Source organism: Podarcis vaucheri, assembly GCF_965113315.1.
Source record: "Podarcis vaucheri genome assembly, chromosome: 9".
Taxonomy (NCBI): domain Eukaryota; kingdom Metazoa; phylum Chordata; class Lepidosauria; order Squamata; family Lacertidae; genus Podarcis; species Podarcis vaucheri.
The window spans coordinates 56362143-56378059 of record NC_138767.1 but is presented as its reverse complement, the minus strand read 5'-3'; the positions used below and the strand labels follow the sequence as shown (position 1 = coordinate 56378059).

Below are 15917 nucleotides of genomic sequence, written 5' to 3'. Positions count from 1 at the left end.
TTTGAGAGGTGTGATACTAAACAGCTGACAACTGCTTTCCTACTTGATTTACACTACAGTGGTACCTCTGGATGCGAATGGGATCCGTTCCGGAGCCCCATTCGCAACCTGAGCAGAACGCAACCCGCGTCTGCGCATGCCACAATTTGCTGCTTCTGTGCATGCGTGTGATGTCATTTTGAGCGTCTGTGCATGCGCAAGTGGCGAAACCCGGGAGTAACCCATTCTGTTACTTCCGGATCGCTGCGGAACACAACCTGAAAAGATTTAACCCCAAGTTCTTTAACCCGAGCTATGACTGTACTGTAAGAAAAAAATACCACACTAGTGAAAGCTGCTTTTATTCCTATTTGGTAAACACTTTCCCTCCGAATACAGATTTCACAATACTATCTTGAAATAATGGCTAGCCTTTCTTTCCTCTGCAACACTGTTGCATGTTGAACAGGTTCTTAATTAGAATCTGGGTTAAGACAGTTGCTGTTATTGCTAGCTGTTCAATAGAAACTTTGAGAATTAACATTCTGTTCAGGATTACAAATCAATACAGGTAACTAGCTCTGTTTAATAAGCTATTGAGATGGATCAGTAAAAACTACTCCATAATACTGGTAGCGTTTGTGAAGTTCTACAGCTTTCAGAAAGCCAAAGATTAACCGTATGTGCTAGGAACCTGCAGGCTCATCTGTTTATGATAGAACTGGTGACTGTGTTCTTGAGTTAGAAATGGTATGCCATATTCTGACAGCTGGCAGAACGAAGAAGCGGTTTATAAATTGCATTCTCTCATCTTTTTGTCAGCCTGCTTGAGCGAGATCCATGTATTCAACATACTTGAGCGCAACTTGGCCCACACAAAGTGGTTATTCAACCCAAATATCTGAGCAGCAAACTGGGCAGCACCTTCGGGTGAAAGAATTGTGGAACAGCCAAGACCTGTTTAAAAATAAAAAGGAAAATTATAGCCTTTGTTTTGATTTTACAGCTGTCCATCTGTATATGACTGCAGGCAAATGCAGTTACCATAATTTAGCTAAACCCTGAATTTTTCAGTTATAACCAAACCCCAGAAAAGTGGGTTTGGGAGGAAGAGATTTCCAACCACCAGAGGGCACTACAACACTACTCAAACTTGTCCTGGTCCAATTCTAAAACTGCTCTGAAGAGCCATTATGTATAATTTTAACTTAAGTCAAGTTTTGAGTTGTACAGTGCATCTAGTCTAATGCAGATCTGAAGACTCTGAAAGTCCTGCTTTTCTGTTTGTCAAGGATATTTGGAGCCCTGATAGCTCTAGATATTTTAAAAATGTGCCAGAAATAATGCTTAACTGCTCAGACTAGGTATGGTTTTCAGGAAATGCACTGGGACTCTCTCTTAAAAAAGCTCTCTCTCTTGCTGTCGTCCTTTTTTCTCCTTTCCACTCCAACCACTATTCAACACAAGTCGTAAACTACACAGAATTAAGCAGATATGCCTTATCAACATGATTGGAAAAGTCTGAGCAGAGTATACACAACGATGACTAAAACTCTAAAATCTACAGTTGGGCAATATCTTTTATTAGGCCCATTTTTATATTATAAAATTCTAACTGTGGACTTTATGAAAACACAAAAATACATAGCATAGTAACAAACAAAAACAATACAGCTCTAGTTTAAAAGGCCATAGATTGCTTAATTAGCTACAGGCCTGGGAGAAGGAGGTAGTTTTTGCCTGGTGCCTAAAGATATGTAAAGAAGGCGTCAGGCGAGCCTCCCTGGAGAGAGCATTCCAAAAATAGGGAGCCACCCTAGAAAATGCACATTAACTTTGAACTAAGCCCCGATTAAGTGACAAATGTGTCTGGAGTGAACAGTTTTGATCAAAGCAACGGCATAGCTATGCTTTGACTTTGAAATATGTACTGCCTCTTTGCAAACAGCAATTTGTTTCAAGGGCAGGTAACTTACCACTGGGCAACCTCAGAGATGACCATATATCCTGAGCACCCCAGTCGGCCGAGAGTGGAGGACAGTTTACAACAGGATATGCTGTGTTTCCAGACATCACAGGTCCCAGACCATTGCTTCTTCCAGCTACTGCTACAAACACTGTAGGAATTCCATCACCTAATAATTGACACAAAAATACCTAGCATCAAATACTATGCATGCCTTCCTTTTTCCTGGAAAACTGTTTTGTTACAGGAATAGAAATAATCCCCCATGTTAGTTATAGTCAAGAGATTTGACTTAAATCAGTGCATTTAAGTCCATTGATTTCAATGGGTCTAAGCTAAGTAACAATGACTATCACTAGGTTTAAATAAAATCAGTTTTACCTTCATATTCAGCTTTGATCCTAAGTGTCTCATCTGGTCCTTTGTGAGCAGAGGTCACTCGTAATTCACAAGGAATGCCAAAGTTTCCGCAAGCCTTTTTTATTTTTTCGCAGTGGGCAAGATCTGAAGTGGATCCCATTAGCACAACCACTCTGCCTTGGCTCTGTGGTTTCAACAAAAGCTAGCAGAAAGGAAAGTCAAAGGACAATTTTAAGTACTTGCATGAGAGGCAAAGAGAATTATCTGTCTCATGAAGGCTAGCGCCAGTACCTCCACTCTTTCAGCTACCCATTCAAAGTTTCTCTTCACCATCTGCAGTGCTTCGGGAGTCACTTCTTTGAGATCGCGGTAAGACTAAAAGAAACAGGAAACAAAATACATCCCACTGGTTACAGCATCTGACTATGAAGGCAAGCCCAGTTGAGTCTTAATTCAAATGAGGTGCTAATAAACAAACCAGTTTCACATAATCACACTAATGTGTTTTATTTATCATTGGTAAATTTGAATTTAAGAAAACCATTCAAATGAATTCCATACATTTAAAAATTATTTTCATATTTATTTCACTATTAAAAAAATAAATTACTCACATGGGATTGATAATAGCATTATTTTATTAGTTACATGAGGGTTATTTGGATTTTTAAAATAACACATTATGAAAATTACATTTGAATGTGCGGAATTCATGGCATTATGATTATTTTAAGCTATACTCCCACAATCAGCAGCCAATCCTGCACACCCCCCACAGGTTGGGTCACTTTGTGCGAAGGTAAGAAGAGTTGAAATTCAAAACCTCAGTGGATTTAAAAGCTGGGGCTGGGGTTGGCATCCTATTCAGCTTGTAACAGGTGCCCGAGATAATAAGGACGTTTCTCGACAGAGCAAGAATAACGGTGCCAAACACAAAAAGCCAGCTTGCTGTTACAACACCAAGCAGAAGTTTTTCAGTCATTGCGAGAATAGAGCTTCATGGTGCCTTCACTCTCCTTTCTCCCTTTAAATACTTTTGGAAGAGAGGTGTCTAGTGCACAGTTTCAGTGGCACAGCTCTGCCCCCATGGAGGAGGCTATGTACATTCTGGCCCCATGGTGAGAACATAGCACTCTCTTTATAATGTGCCATACAGGTCAAAGCATAAGAAAGTCCCTTCACTAGACAGTGGTACCTTGGTTCTCAAACGCCTTGGTACTCAAACAATGTGGAATCCAAACACTGCAAACCCAGAAGTAAGTGTTCCTTTGAGAACTCATTTTGGAAGCTGAACATGCTCCGTAACAGTGTTATGCTTCCAATTTGAGTGCCACGCTTCCGTTTCGAGTGTTATGCTGAGGTCTGTCTGTTTTTGCTATTTATTTTGAGTTTTTGCGGCTCTTTTGTTTTTGTGACTGCGTGGAACCCAGTTCAGCTACTGATTGATTGATTGTGTGACTGCAGTACATTGTTTACTGCTTTCATTTTATGGATCAACGGTCTCGTTAGATAGTAAAATCCATGTTAAATTGCTGTTTTAAGCGTTGTTTTTAAAAGTCTAGCACGGATTAATCCATTTTGCATTACTTTCTATGGGAAAGTGTGCCTTGGTTTTGGAACGCTTTGGTTTTAGAACAGACTTCAGGAACGGATTAAGTTTGAGAACCAAGGTCTCTTAGGGCAATCCAGGCTATGAAGCTGCAAGCACAGAGTTTCTGCAGCAGTAGGGAAAGAGCAAAAGATAGCTCAGAATACTGGCTTAATAGTAAAAGTAACAAAAAACAAACAAGCCATAAGCATAGAATTACCTGCTTGTCTTTCTGCTGTTTTCTGTCTCCAGATGGCCACAATCGCCAAGAATCATTATCAATGACATCAGCAAGAACAATCTCTTTTGTAGCTACATTCACACCAAACTCAACCTAATAATATCCCAAAGGAAGGTGGGGAAAAGTTGAAGTTAGCTAATTTATTGTTGCTTTCAAATTGACACATGCTTTTAAAAGACCACTTCATTATACCTTCATGTCCACTAAAGTACAGTTCAGGGGCTGCCATGCTTTTTCAAGTATTTCAAAAATGGCTCGAGTAGACTGGGCCATAATGTCAACTTCAGTCTGTCCAATTTCAAGGCCTGCAAACTTGAACTTAACTTCAATGAGTTGCTCTTCAGACCACTGTGGATCATTGGCTGCATCATCCTGGTAAACAAACAGTGCATTTTATTTAGAACAGCTTCACATTTCCACCAGGCACCCAGTTCAAAAAGCACACCATCATTTTGTGGGGGGGGGGGGGGAGAACTGGAAATTTCTGTAACGTGTTATTGACTCAAGTACATCGTTTTTACTTGATGCATCAACAAATTAATTTTGAACAAATCCTTAATCTGTCAATACCTAACAATGAAAAGCCACCATCAAAATAATCATTCTGACTCTGACAGCAGTACAGACACATCCATCATTCATATTTATTCATTATCTTGCTCTTCCTCTCGAAAGTAGTATGTTTCTGTGGCAGACTTATAATGGGAAGTTTAGTTTTACCACAGTGGTTCCCAGTTAGCTAAGTACTGTAGCCACCCTGTTTTTCAAAAGCCAAGCCATGGACCCACTACTTTTGAAAAAGTTGATATCTCTGTGTTTTTGTTATGTGAATGGTGCCACCATGCAAAACCGGACCATGCATATTCAATGAGAGTCACATGAGCACCCCTCCTCCCCCCGAAAATCCAGGTATGTGCCACGGACCCCCTGGGTGGGCTACGGGGATCCCTGAGGTCCACACAGTGCCAGATTTACATATAAGCTAAACAAGCTATAGCTTAGGGCCCCACTCTCTTGGGGGCCCCAAAAAAATCAAAGAAAAAAAACACCTGGATGTACATTTACAAAATATAAGATAAAAAACAAATAAAATAAAACCTACATACAGCAAGTGTTTTGAATTGTGTAGGGTCCTGTGATGTGAGTAATGGGCCCTGCCTGCTAGATGGCCCCCTAAAATATCACTGGTTTGCTCATTTCTATACATAGGGTGCCTACATTCTGCATGGACTGGTTGCATGGCAACATGCACAAATGGCTTTAAATACCTATTAGGTCCATAAATTACCACATAGCATATATTCAACACAAAAAACAGTGACAATTTGTTGTTGACAAAGGGCAGCTGGACATATAAAGGGCCCCATTACCTTCAGTAGCTTAGGGCCTCATCAAACCTAAATCTGGCCCTGCACGGACCACCAATTTTACCATAAAACGGTTTTAACATATTACTGAAGTGGAATGACTTCAGTCATTCCCAAAAGTCTATCAGAATCAGTTGATGTCTGATATCCCATGACCACCATTACAGCCAAGCCATAGCTACATTACCCACCTTATAAAACATCTCAATCTTAGGTGGGTTAAAGCGGTAGCCTTCCTCGACACCAGGGTTTCTCTTCAGGAAAGAACCTGTAGCAATTCTTCTGCAAACCCATTCAATTGGGATCATTTCACAGTGAGCAGCGATGAATGCTGTGTCACTATGTTTCCTCACAAAAGCAGTTTTAATTCCTGGAAAAGGAATTAAACAACACATTAGTCCTATGACTGAAACACGCTTCTAAATCCAAGAGTGGTGGCCGGGGGGGGACGGACGACATAATCTATATGACTATAACGCAGAAAAGACATTTCAAGAGTTTGGCACAGCAATCTCGACCTCCACAAAATTGACGGGCGAAGCATACAGTAATAAGCAATGTTAGGAGACAAATACAGATATAAGAAGCAAATAGCAGCTGGGGGAGACACAACTTGGAGCAGGAAAATAAAACTTACTTTCCCCCTTTAATCTTTGTACAGTGGTACCTAGGGTTAAGTACTTAATTTGTTCCGGAGGTCTGTACTTAACCTGAAACTGTTCTAAACCTGAAGCACCACTTTAGCTAATGGGGCCTCCTGCTGCCGCCGCACCGCCAGAGCACGATTTCTGTTCTCATCCTGAAGCAAAGTTCTTAACCTGAAGCACTATTTCTGGGTTAGCGGAGTCTGCAACCTGAAGTGTATGTAACCTGAGGTACAACTGTAATGTCTGGAGTACAGTTATGGATGGTTCGAAGCCAAGGAGGTTTTATAGAGCAACAAGCCCAAGCATATTAGCTTAGAAGCCCATCCTATTGTGTGCATGAGCTTTACTTCCACATGCATAGGATTTCAGCCTCAGCATTCCATGCAAGTTAATACAAGATGTTTGGCAACCACTATGGCTCTCTGAACTCAAACCTGTTAGTTGCTGTCAAGGACCAGGTAGCAGGAGAATATTATGAATCTTTGAGAAGGAGCAGATAGTAAAGTAAATAAAGCTTTAAAGCCAGTATAGATATCAGTTGGTGGAAACTGCAGGAGGGGAGGGAACTCATGTCCTCCTTGCGAATTTCCCACAGGCATCTGGTTGGCCGTTGTGAGAACAGAATGCAAGACTAGATGGACCATTGGCCTGGTTCACCCCACTCTTATTAGGTTTTTATATTCTTTGAGGAAGAGTGGGGGGGGAAGGTTAAATGACGCAGTTTACACAGCACTCTCTTCCCAAAAGGGACACCATCACATATTCTGGGAGCACAGCATTAAGTTCAGCTTGGGAATCAGCAGCACTAATCTGGAAGAGATACAGACATTCTTGCCTCCAAAAAGGTAGGCAATGTTTAAACCAGCAAAGTTTTGATGGTTCAGGGGGGTTCACTTTGAAGCAGGAGAAAGGGCTCTAATCGAGTTAATTTTTAAACCAAAGTGCTTGCTCAATACCACCATTTCCTCACAGCACACTGGCCTGAAGCAAGTTCAAAAAGCTCATTCTAATATAATGATGCAAGTTTTATTAGAACATTTGAATAACCTATAGTTTGCAAGGGCTATTCTTTGTCCTACAGACTTTAATGTACAAAGGTTGTAATACAAGGCTACTGGCCACGACTGTAATCATGGCCCAAATTCTTCAGAATAACACACACACACAGAGAGAGAGAGAGAGAGAGAAATAAGGCATGAGGAGACTCATAACACTCACATATGCTACAGAAATTTGCCTGTGCAATGGGATCTTCGGTTTCTTTTCTCGCTCCTAAAATCTGCCCCAGAGCCTCCTTCAACCCTTCAGATATGGGGGGATACACCAGGTGGTAGGAGAAGCCTCACTGTGCTAGTGGATATTCAACTGCACTGGCATTTGGTCTCACCTGAAGTGTAGCAGCTGGGGAGTCCCTGCTTCAACTCTCACCTCAAGCCACAAACTTACTAGGTAGCTTTAAAATACTTCCCCCTCAGCCTCTGCTATCTCCCCATTAGAAATATTTGGATAATACCAGGATACCTTCTATGGCGTTTGTAAGACTTAATGTATGTGAAGTAGTTTGAACACTCAAAACGTAGTATGAATACATTTAGGGGTGTATCCGTTTTGAACAGAGAATGCGGAATGCTTTAAACTGCTTAAAATTCATTTGGTCACAAACAAAGAGCAAATACATGCTAAAGCCTACTGCCTGAACAAGCAGTGGTACTGGAGGCTATAGGCATTCCATGTAACCTACGTGTAAGGAATGAGTAGCTTTATCATTTTTACATGGGCGATTTCCCCCAGAAATGTTGGTGTTGCAATCTTGAGAATGCATCCCATGTGGTCAAAATAGTACTTAACACATACTAGATTCCATATTACCAGGTGGACAGTGTATTCATAAGTTGCAGAGCGATGTAACCTCATAGTGACTGATTATGGTTTTATTGCTTTAAATTGTTTTGCCAGTAAGTGGTTTTTCCCCAATGCAGCTCCGTAATGCCCACCACCTACCAGCCTCCTGGAGCAACTGAAACACACAGCTTGTTGTTGTATTTGAGATTGCGGCCTTCCCTTCCATGAGATCCCTTCTAGCTGCATTTCCGGCCGTTATCTGGTCTTTCGATTGAAGCAGAACACATCCTGGGAGATTTGGCAATTCATAGACTTCTTTTGTTTTCCCCTCATTTATTTTTTTGCCAAGTTTAAGTTCTGGAGGGGGATGGAAAAATACAGTTTAAATTGTTATGTTCTGAAAGCAGCTTTGCAACGCAACTAGGAAACTTAGCAACTTACAACCCTTCATCTTGGAACCCTATTGCATGTTGTTTCCCCCCCCCCCCCCGAAGTAATTTGCACTTTATTCAGTGGAACTTACTGTGAGGTAGACCTCAGTCCCTCCACAAAAGCAGATGCAAATCGGATGGCAAGGATCCCAGTTCAACTAATATGCATGCAACTTTCACTGTAAGGCTAGCTGAATTCACATTTTCGGATACACAGTATTCAAAATGATAAAAGAGACAAATATTAGAGACTATGAAAACTTCCCTGGAGCAAGATCTTGACAGAACTTGCTTATAACCGTACAACCGAACATCAGATGTAATTCGGAAGATGGCCCAGAAACTGCAAGTAGTTCAAGATATGGCTGCAAGGGTCTTAGCTGCTACTGGGTGTTACAGCCACATTGCAAGTGTGGTTTGCAAACTACACTGGTTCCCAGTTTATTTCCAGACTCGCTTCTGGAAATAAAGTTAGATATTGAGTAGGCCCTTTTGATTTCCCTGCCGTCTGACATACAGAGGATGGCTGCAGAGGAAAGGGCCTACTTGCTGATAAAACCCTCATTATAAACTGCTTTCCCTGGGGGGGGGGCTACTCTGATGTCATTTCAGCACCAGGGGCCTTTAATATTGCCAGGTTTTTAATACTTTTTAAAATCATTTGTACATTCCTTTTATTCTTACTGTTTGTTTCTATTCCTGATGCCTTCTTTTTTACTACTACTTTAACATTAGCTTTATTCCGATTTTAACTTTTAGTCCACACTGGGAACCGTCAGAAGGATGCGGTATAAATCCCTTAAACCAGGCTTCCTCAACCTCGGACCTCCAGATGTTTTTGGCCTACAACTCCCATGATCCCTAGCTAGCAGGACCAGTGGTCAGGGATGATGGGAATTGTAGTCTCAAAACATCTGGAGGGCCAAGGTTGAGGAAGCCTGCCTTAAACCAAATTATATTGTACAACAGAAACTTCATTCTTCACGTGTGGATCCTTACGTAGTCCATTAAAACTTGGCTGGCTGGAACTCAGGGCATGAGTGCCCCACACTGCAACGTTTTGTTGCAGGTCCCACGAGACACACTCTCAAATTCCAGTAATATCTATGAAAACGCCCAAGGGCATTTTAACCTGCACCTCCTGCACAGAAAGCATGCACAGGATCGCATGCATCAAAATAACTTGCATGCACTCCTTGTTTTATAGCAAATTTCAACTGCTTGCCCAGCACACACAGACTGTGAAAACAATCAGAGGCATGTGAAATCAACACAATTGCAAGTGTTGCTTCTTATGCAAAGGAACTGGGGTGGGGGTGGGGGGAGCACTGGATTATTCACCTTAGTCGTCAGTAGAGCTTTTGACAAAAAGACAAGCACAACTGAAGTGAAAACTGACTAAGCAACAAAAAACTTTTGAAACTCCCCTTTCTCAAGTAGCAGATCTGTACAGTGCCCGCAGAAGAATCTCAGGAGAAAATGTCCTCAATGGAAAAAGGAATCTGCCTATAGGTATAACGCACATTAAGGCTGTGTACCAGTTTCCTCCCGCAAGAAACTTTTGAAACAAAGCCCGGGGAGTACCGAAGACACGATTCCCCTACAATCCACATGGGGAGGTGGGATATTATTATACTACGCGGGCAGGTCGCTGGCGAGGGGCAACTGCTGGATGCAGGCGCCAGCTCTTTCCCTCCGGCGGCGCGAGCGAAGCGACTCACCTGAGCGTATGGGAGGCATCGCAGAGACCGCCTGGGACGCCTAGGAGAGAACAAAACCAAGTTAGCAACGCGCGAGGACGAGCGCAGCGCGAGGGGGAAGCGACCCGAAAAAGAAGCGCGTTCGGAGTCCCGAGGCACTTTTGGGGCTGCGTACGAGGGGGGGGGCACGGACGGCGGAAGGGGGCGGCCAAGGGGGGCGGGGCGCGGTTGCAGAAACCCGCCAATGCTTCCACCTCATTGGGAAAGGGAAGGGGTTGGGCCACCTAAAACTCTCCGCCGGGGCCACATCCTGCCTCCCAGCCCCCTTTCCTCCACCCACGGAGGGAGGGATGTTTTTAACACACACACACCCCGCTCACAACCCTTTGGTAGCGTTTCTCCAATCTGAGGCGAGCGCCCGCCGACGCCCCCTTCCCCCGCGCGAAAACCGAAGTCTCCTCCCCACCCCTTTATTCCCTCAAACCCCGTTTCCATAAGGGGGAAAAAATAACCCCTTCCGTCGCGCGCAAAGCCCAGCTCCCTCCGCCCTTCGCGGTCTCCTCAGCGCTTCAGCCAGCAGTTTACACTCTCGGAGCCACTGGGCAAAACTCGCTCTCAGAAGCGCAAGCGCACGCAGAGAGAAAGAGAGAGGGAAACAAAGTTAACTTGTGGGGAGAGAGAAAGAGCGAGCGGGAGCGAACTTGTGTCCAAAGGCAGATACAAAGTAGCCCCCCCCCGCCCCGAAGGGGTGGGGAAACCAACTCCACCACGCGGGCGCGCGGAGCAGCCCCGAGGCGGGGAATTTCGCCCCTTCGTAATGTATGCATGTAAATGAGGCGGGCGCAAGGGGTGGGCGCGGAGAGGAACTCGCGCCTCTGAGGCCGCCGCCTCCTTCTCCTCCTCCTCCGCCCCCCCCCCTCTAACCCAGGCGGCGGCGGCAGGAGGCAGCAGCGGCAATAACAGAAGCAGCTGCGCTGACAACAACACGTGTTCGGGCACCATGGAATTCGAGGAGCTGGGGATTCGGGAGGAGTGCGGCGTGTTCGGGTGCATCGCCTCCGGCCTGTGGCCCACGGAGCTGGACGTGCCCCATGTGATCACGCTGGGGCTAGTGGGGCTGCAGCACAGGTAGGGGACACGGCGGTGGGGGGGGGCAGGCGGTCTGGGGAATCGGGGGGAGGGGGGGTTGCTTGGAAGGCCTGGGCGCAGGTTGTGGGGGCTCGATGCACCCCGTTAGGGCAAGCTCCCTACAAAGGCAACTGTTGCATGCAACTGCACGGGAGAAAGTGCATTTAAACCGGTGGGATTGGGGTTTTTGGATTCCTAGGATCAGGCTGCGCCGAGAGGCAGTAAAGAAGCGCACAGCCGTGTCCCACCTCCATGCACGCGTGTGCTGAGTGGAATTGATTTCCTGGGTTTTGCCTTTGTAAATGTATGCAGGATTGCATCCTACGGCCCTCGCTTTTTGCTGCAGTTTCCTACATTTAAGTCCGGTAGTTGCAGGTAAGTGTAAAACTGCAACATTTTGCAAAACCAGGGCTGGCATCATCCAGATCCTAATTATTGTCATACTCAGAACCGTGTGAACTCCCATTATACAGTATTCTGCCACAAACTCTATTGTTTCGCCTAAGCACTTGGAACAGCTTAATTTCCTTCTTGGCTAATGCATGCTAGAGCACAAGCAGTCTTGTTTATCTCATGATGTTTTTACATATATAGATGCAGGGCAGGAACTATGCAGAATGCATCATTGTGGCTGTGAACACACCATGCATTTAAAGCCCATTGCCTCCCCCGAACATGCCTGGAAACTCAGATTTACCCCCTCACACCCTTAACAAACCACAGTCCCTAAGATTCTCAGAGCTACAAATCCTGGAGTAATTTAACAATCAACCCCTCTTTTGAGGGAACTCTGGAAATTGTAGCTCTGTGAGGGGATTGGGGGGGTCCCCACAACTCTTAGCTTCCTAGAATTCTTGGGGAAGGGAGAACCATGACTGTTTATAAAGTGGTATAGAATTTTAAATGCAGGTTGTGACTGTAGCCCAATTGCTGCTCATGGGAAATTAGAGGGCTGCGAAGAGAGATACATAAAACTGTAGCAACAGCAGCTCCAACTCTTCCATCAAGAAGTACCCATTTAATTAGGCACTGCACTTCCAATGCGCTGACCATATCTGACAATGGCTAGTAAGGTTCTGAGCACCTGAACACTGCAATCTTGTGCACATTTGCTGGGAAGCAGATCCTAGGAAAGTCAGCGGGACTTGATGTGCATAGGACTGCGCTGCACATCTCTGCTTGGGGCTTGCTTTGTCATCAAAATACTCGCTAAACATTGGCTTGTCTCATCTAGCCAAATATGACCAAACACCCTGAAAATAATAATGGCACACACCACAGTGGTAAAAATAGAACAATAGTTCATTTTGTGTATACGCTAATTTTACCCTAAAACTGGAGGTGAGCTGCATCCCTCTATTGATACGCCCTACCCCTACATATGAGGGACGTGGGTGGCGCTGTGGTCTAAACCACAGAGCCTAGGGCTTGCCGATCAGAAGGTCGGCAGTTCGAATCCCTGTGACGGGGTGAGCTCCCATTGCTTGGTCCCAGCTCCTGCCCACCTAGGAGTTCGAAAGCACATCAAGTGCAAGTAGATAAATACACACAGTGTTTCTGTGTGCTGCTCTGGTTTGCCAGAAGCGGCTTAGTCATGCTGGCCACATGACCCGGAAGCTGTCTGTGGACAAACGCCGGCTCCCTCGGCCTATAGAGCGAGATGAGCACGCAACCCTAGAGTCGTCCGTGACTGAACGGTCAGGGGTACCTTTACGCCTACATATAGCTCACACTTCCATAGCTGCCTGACCTTTCCCCCTCTCTACTGACTTGTCAGTCCTTAATATCTCTTCATACTTGTGCGTGGACCATTTAATGTGCCGTGGCACCCTGGGGTGCCTTGAATGTTGCCGTGGGCAACATTGGCCTCTGTCCCTCTTTCCTTCCCTTCCTCCTCTAATTCCCTCTTGCATCTCTGCCTCCCCAAGACTTGCACAGCTGTTTATTGCAGCTGAACTGGCTATAAGCTCTGCAGGCAAATAGTGCCTCTGGGAGGCACCTCTCTTTGGGGCAAGGGGGGGCAGCTCAGAGACCAGGGGCAGCAGCAGTAGCTGCCCAGAAGACTCCCAATGAGAGGGGAGAGGAGGCTGAGGGAACACACTATAAGGAAGGGTGTTTGAAAATGGGTGAGAGGCTGCCAGCTCTACAGGCAAGGCGTGACATAACAGGAGTGCTGCAGAAAGAATGTAATTGGTTAAGGGAGCCCTGGACTCAAAAAGGTCGAAAACCTCTGTAGTAGAGTATATGTCACCTTGACAGAGTAATGTATCCTTGGGTGCATTCACACATTACGCCAAATCATAGATTAGTACCACTTGCACAAGAAACAACACTAGCTTTGTGTGACATAGTAAGCCAGGCTTTAATTTAGCAAGAGCATGTGGACTCCTAGAGAGGAGCTCACAGACACTTTGCTCAACAGTCCTCTTTGCTGCTGTCTTGCACTAGGCCAAGGCTTAGTTTAGCATGCACACCATCCAAACAGGGACTCGTGATTATGCTCTGTTCCCCAACCACAAACTGGTTAGCGTTAGCCATGGTTCAGGAAAACAAAATAGTTTCAAACAGTGGTTAATGATCCTGGCTTGTTTCAGTTTCCTAAACCATAAATTACCTTGGCTGTAGTTCTTAGCTTGAACATTATGGTCTGGTTTAAATGATCGTTCCATGATTTTTAAAGCCAAGAACAAGTGTTGAAGCAGGCAGCCCATCCCCTTACTTTAGCACTTCATCTATGGTTTGCATTAAGCCAGAATTCCCTGTTAGCCCAACCTGGGGAATTCTGACTTAGTATCAGGAAACAGACCAGGAATACAAGCCAGGATGGTGATGCAAGTCCGAAGCAAAGCACCAAAGAGGTGCAAAAGGGCCTTATCGTTTTAGTGGGGCTTGCCCTTGGCCCCCGATGCTCATTCCAGGCTTCACAAGCAAGAAGAGGCATCTGGGGAGTGCATGAGCCCAAGGCTTGTGCTTGCAACACTAAACTGTGACTTAGTATTACGTATGAATAACCAGGCCAATACATTTACATAGTTTTAGACATGAAGACATTTCGTTTTTGGCAACAGTGATGTATTCACATGAATCAGCATTAACAATCTGAGCTGTAAAAAGAGTGTACAGGAGGTGGGCACCCCCCACTCCTGTTTTTCACCTCCCTGCTGTTAGTTGGTTCTCACTTTGACAGTGAGACAAGAACAGAGAAAAGAGCCTAGAGTGGTGGGTTGAGTTACAGTGAAACAGGATGGAACGACTCTTGCATATTACTTTTACTGTCCAAGACCCATCACTACCTGCTTGCTTCATATGTGACTTGAGCAGAGAAATGAAAGGTGATGGCCCCATTGCATCTAATTTGGCCCTTTTGAATTAAGTCAGTTGCAATTTGGAGAAAGACCTCTTAAAATCATGCTGCAAATTACCTGTTGTGTATGTTGCTGTTTCACACAAAATGGCATTGGTTCTGCCATGAATCATATGATTAAGCTGAAGATAGTGAAATGGGGAAGGGGACTTTGAAGACATCTGATTTGAGAAAGGCACATTAAAAATAATGCTTTCTTAAGTGTCCAGAAACTTTTCCATACGAGATGGCATAGGTTTCAGTCTCATGAAGTGAGTGAATAGGCCTTTCAGCCAACAACAGTGTCTGATTAGGAAACCCTTCCTAAAAACAATACAATACTTGAGGTTTGGTATGTTAGGAACCTTAGGACACCCCCACAACAATTAGTGTTTGGCTTCACCATGTACCTTATAACGGGAACAGAAGCTTTTCAGTGGGGGCACATCTTAACAGTGTTTTCTTTGGGGTAAGTCCTTCTAAAGTTTTGTGTTGAGGCCAATTTATACAAAAAATGTCACAGGTCTCAACCATGTACAGGTAATAACCGATTTATGTGCATCCAATTTATGCATGACTGTGTATGCGCTCATCATGGTTGACCTGGAAGTGGCCAGAAAAAGAGGTGGGATGGGCTTATGCACAGTCCACCATTGTGCATGGTGACCCAGAATGCAACTCCCATGCAAACAGGGAGTTGCCTGTACATTAGGATGCAACTCAACATAGTTGAGGAGTTCTTGGGGGTAGCCTAAAGCCTAAATACTAATAACATCCTTTATAGGATTCATGCTTCATGTGTTCATATACAAAAGCTGTCTGTTGCAATTCCTGAAACATACATACTTCATCTGCTATGCAAAACCACCGCAAGCTGTTGATCTATCAAATCTAGCCTTTTTGTTACTTGCAAACACGAGATAGTGTTGGTTAGTTATAAAACCTGTTACAAAACTACGCTGTCCAACAAAGAAAGAAGGCTGAGCAATATTATGAATATCTTGATCCAGTCACTTAATCCATGTTAATTAATAAAAGTTTGGGGCGGGAGGGAGACGTCATGTGAGTCCTTGACCCAGGCTGTTCTGCAACATGCCTTTTGGAACAAGCTTTGGGTTTGTTAATTTTTTTCCAACAGACGCTCCATTTTGAGAAATACTTTGGCAAGAATGGGATGTCCACAGACTATGGGAGTTTCTGAACACATTCCACTTACTCCCAATCAGAACATTTGCAAGGCTGCCTCCCAATCTGAACATCTGGCAGCCAGCATGCATGGTAACATTTTAATGGAACAGCCATGAGACTCGTTACAAGGAAAAAGG

At 44.5% G+C, this 15917-nt stretch overlaps 2 protein-coding genes across 2 annotated transcripts in view; one reads left to right on the top strand and one right to left on the bottom strand.

Annotated features, from left to right (window-relative positions):
• Positions 1-325: 325 nt before the first annotated feature.
• On the bottom strand, positions 326-10317 carry LOC309540881 (multifunctional protein ADE2). The gene is made up of 9 exons (XM_082238258.1): positions 10143-10317; positions 8150-8347; positions 5693-5871; positions 4327-4506; positions 4114-4227; positions 2597-2680; positions 2327-2507; positions 1956-2114; positions 326-936 (listed from the first exon to the last, which is right to left on the bottom strand). Exons 1-9 carry the CDS (start codon positions 10159-10161, stop codon positions 770-772), a joined length of 1281 nt encoding a protein of 426 aa, XP_082094384.1. The 5' UTR covers positions 10162-10317; the 3' UTR covers positions 326-769.
• Positions 10318-10876: 559 nt separating this feature from the next.
• Positions 10877-15917, top strand: part of PPAT (phosphoribosyl pyrophosphate amidotransferase) — a 45112-nt gene continuing 40071 nt past the window's right edge. Inside the window, exon 1 of the mRNA XM_082238212.1 lies at positions 10877-11249. Within this exon, the coding sequence (XP_082094338.1) occupies positions 11122-11249 (128 nt within the window). The 5' untranslated portion in view covers positions 10877-11121. The remainder of the gene's footprint in view (positions 11250-15917) is intronic.

What these genes read in the sequence shown, in the direction of transcription:
- LOC309540881 (XM_082238258.1), bottom strand. An exon ending in GTACTTTAGTGGACATGAAG is followed by an intron (nt 4,228 to 4,326) that starts GTATAATGAAGT and finishes GGATATTATTAG; the next exon opens with GTTGAGTTTGGTGTGAATGT. An exon ending in ATCTCTGAGGTTGCCCAGTG is followed by an intron (nt 937 to 1,955) that starts GTAAGTTACCTG and finishes ATTTTTAAACAG; the next exon opens with GTCTTGGCTGTTCCACAATT.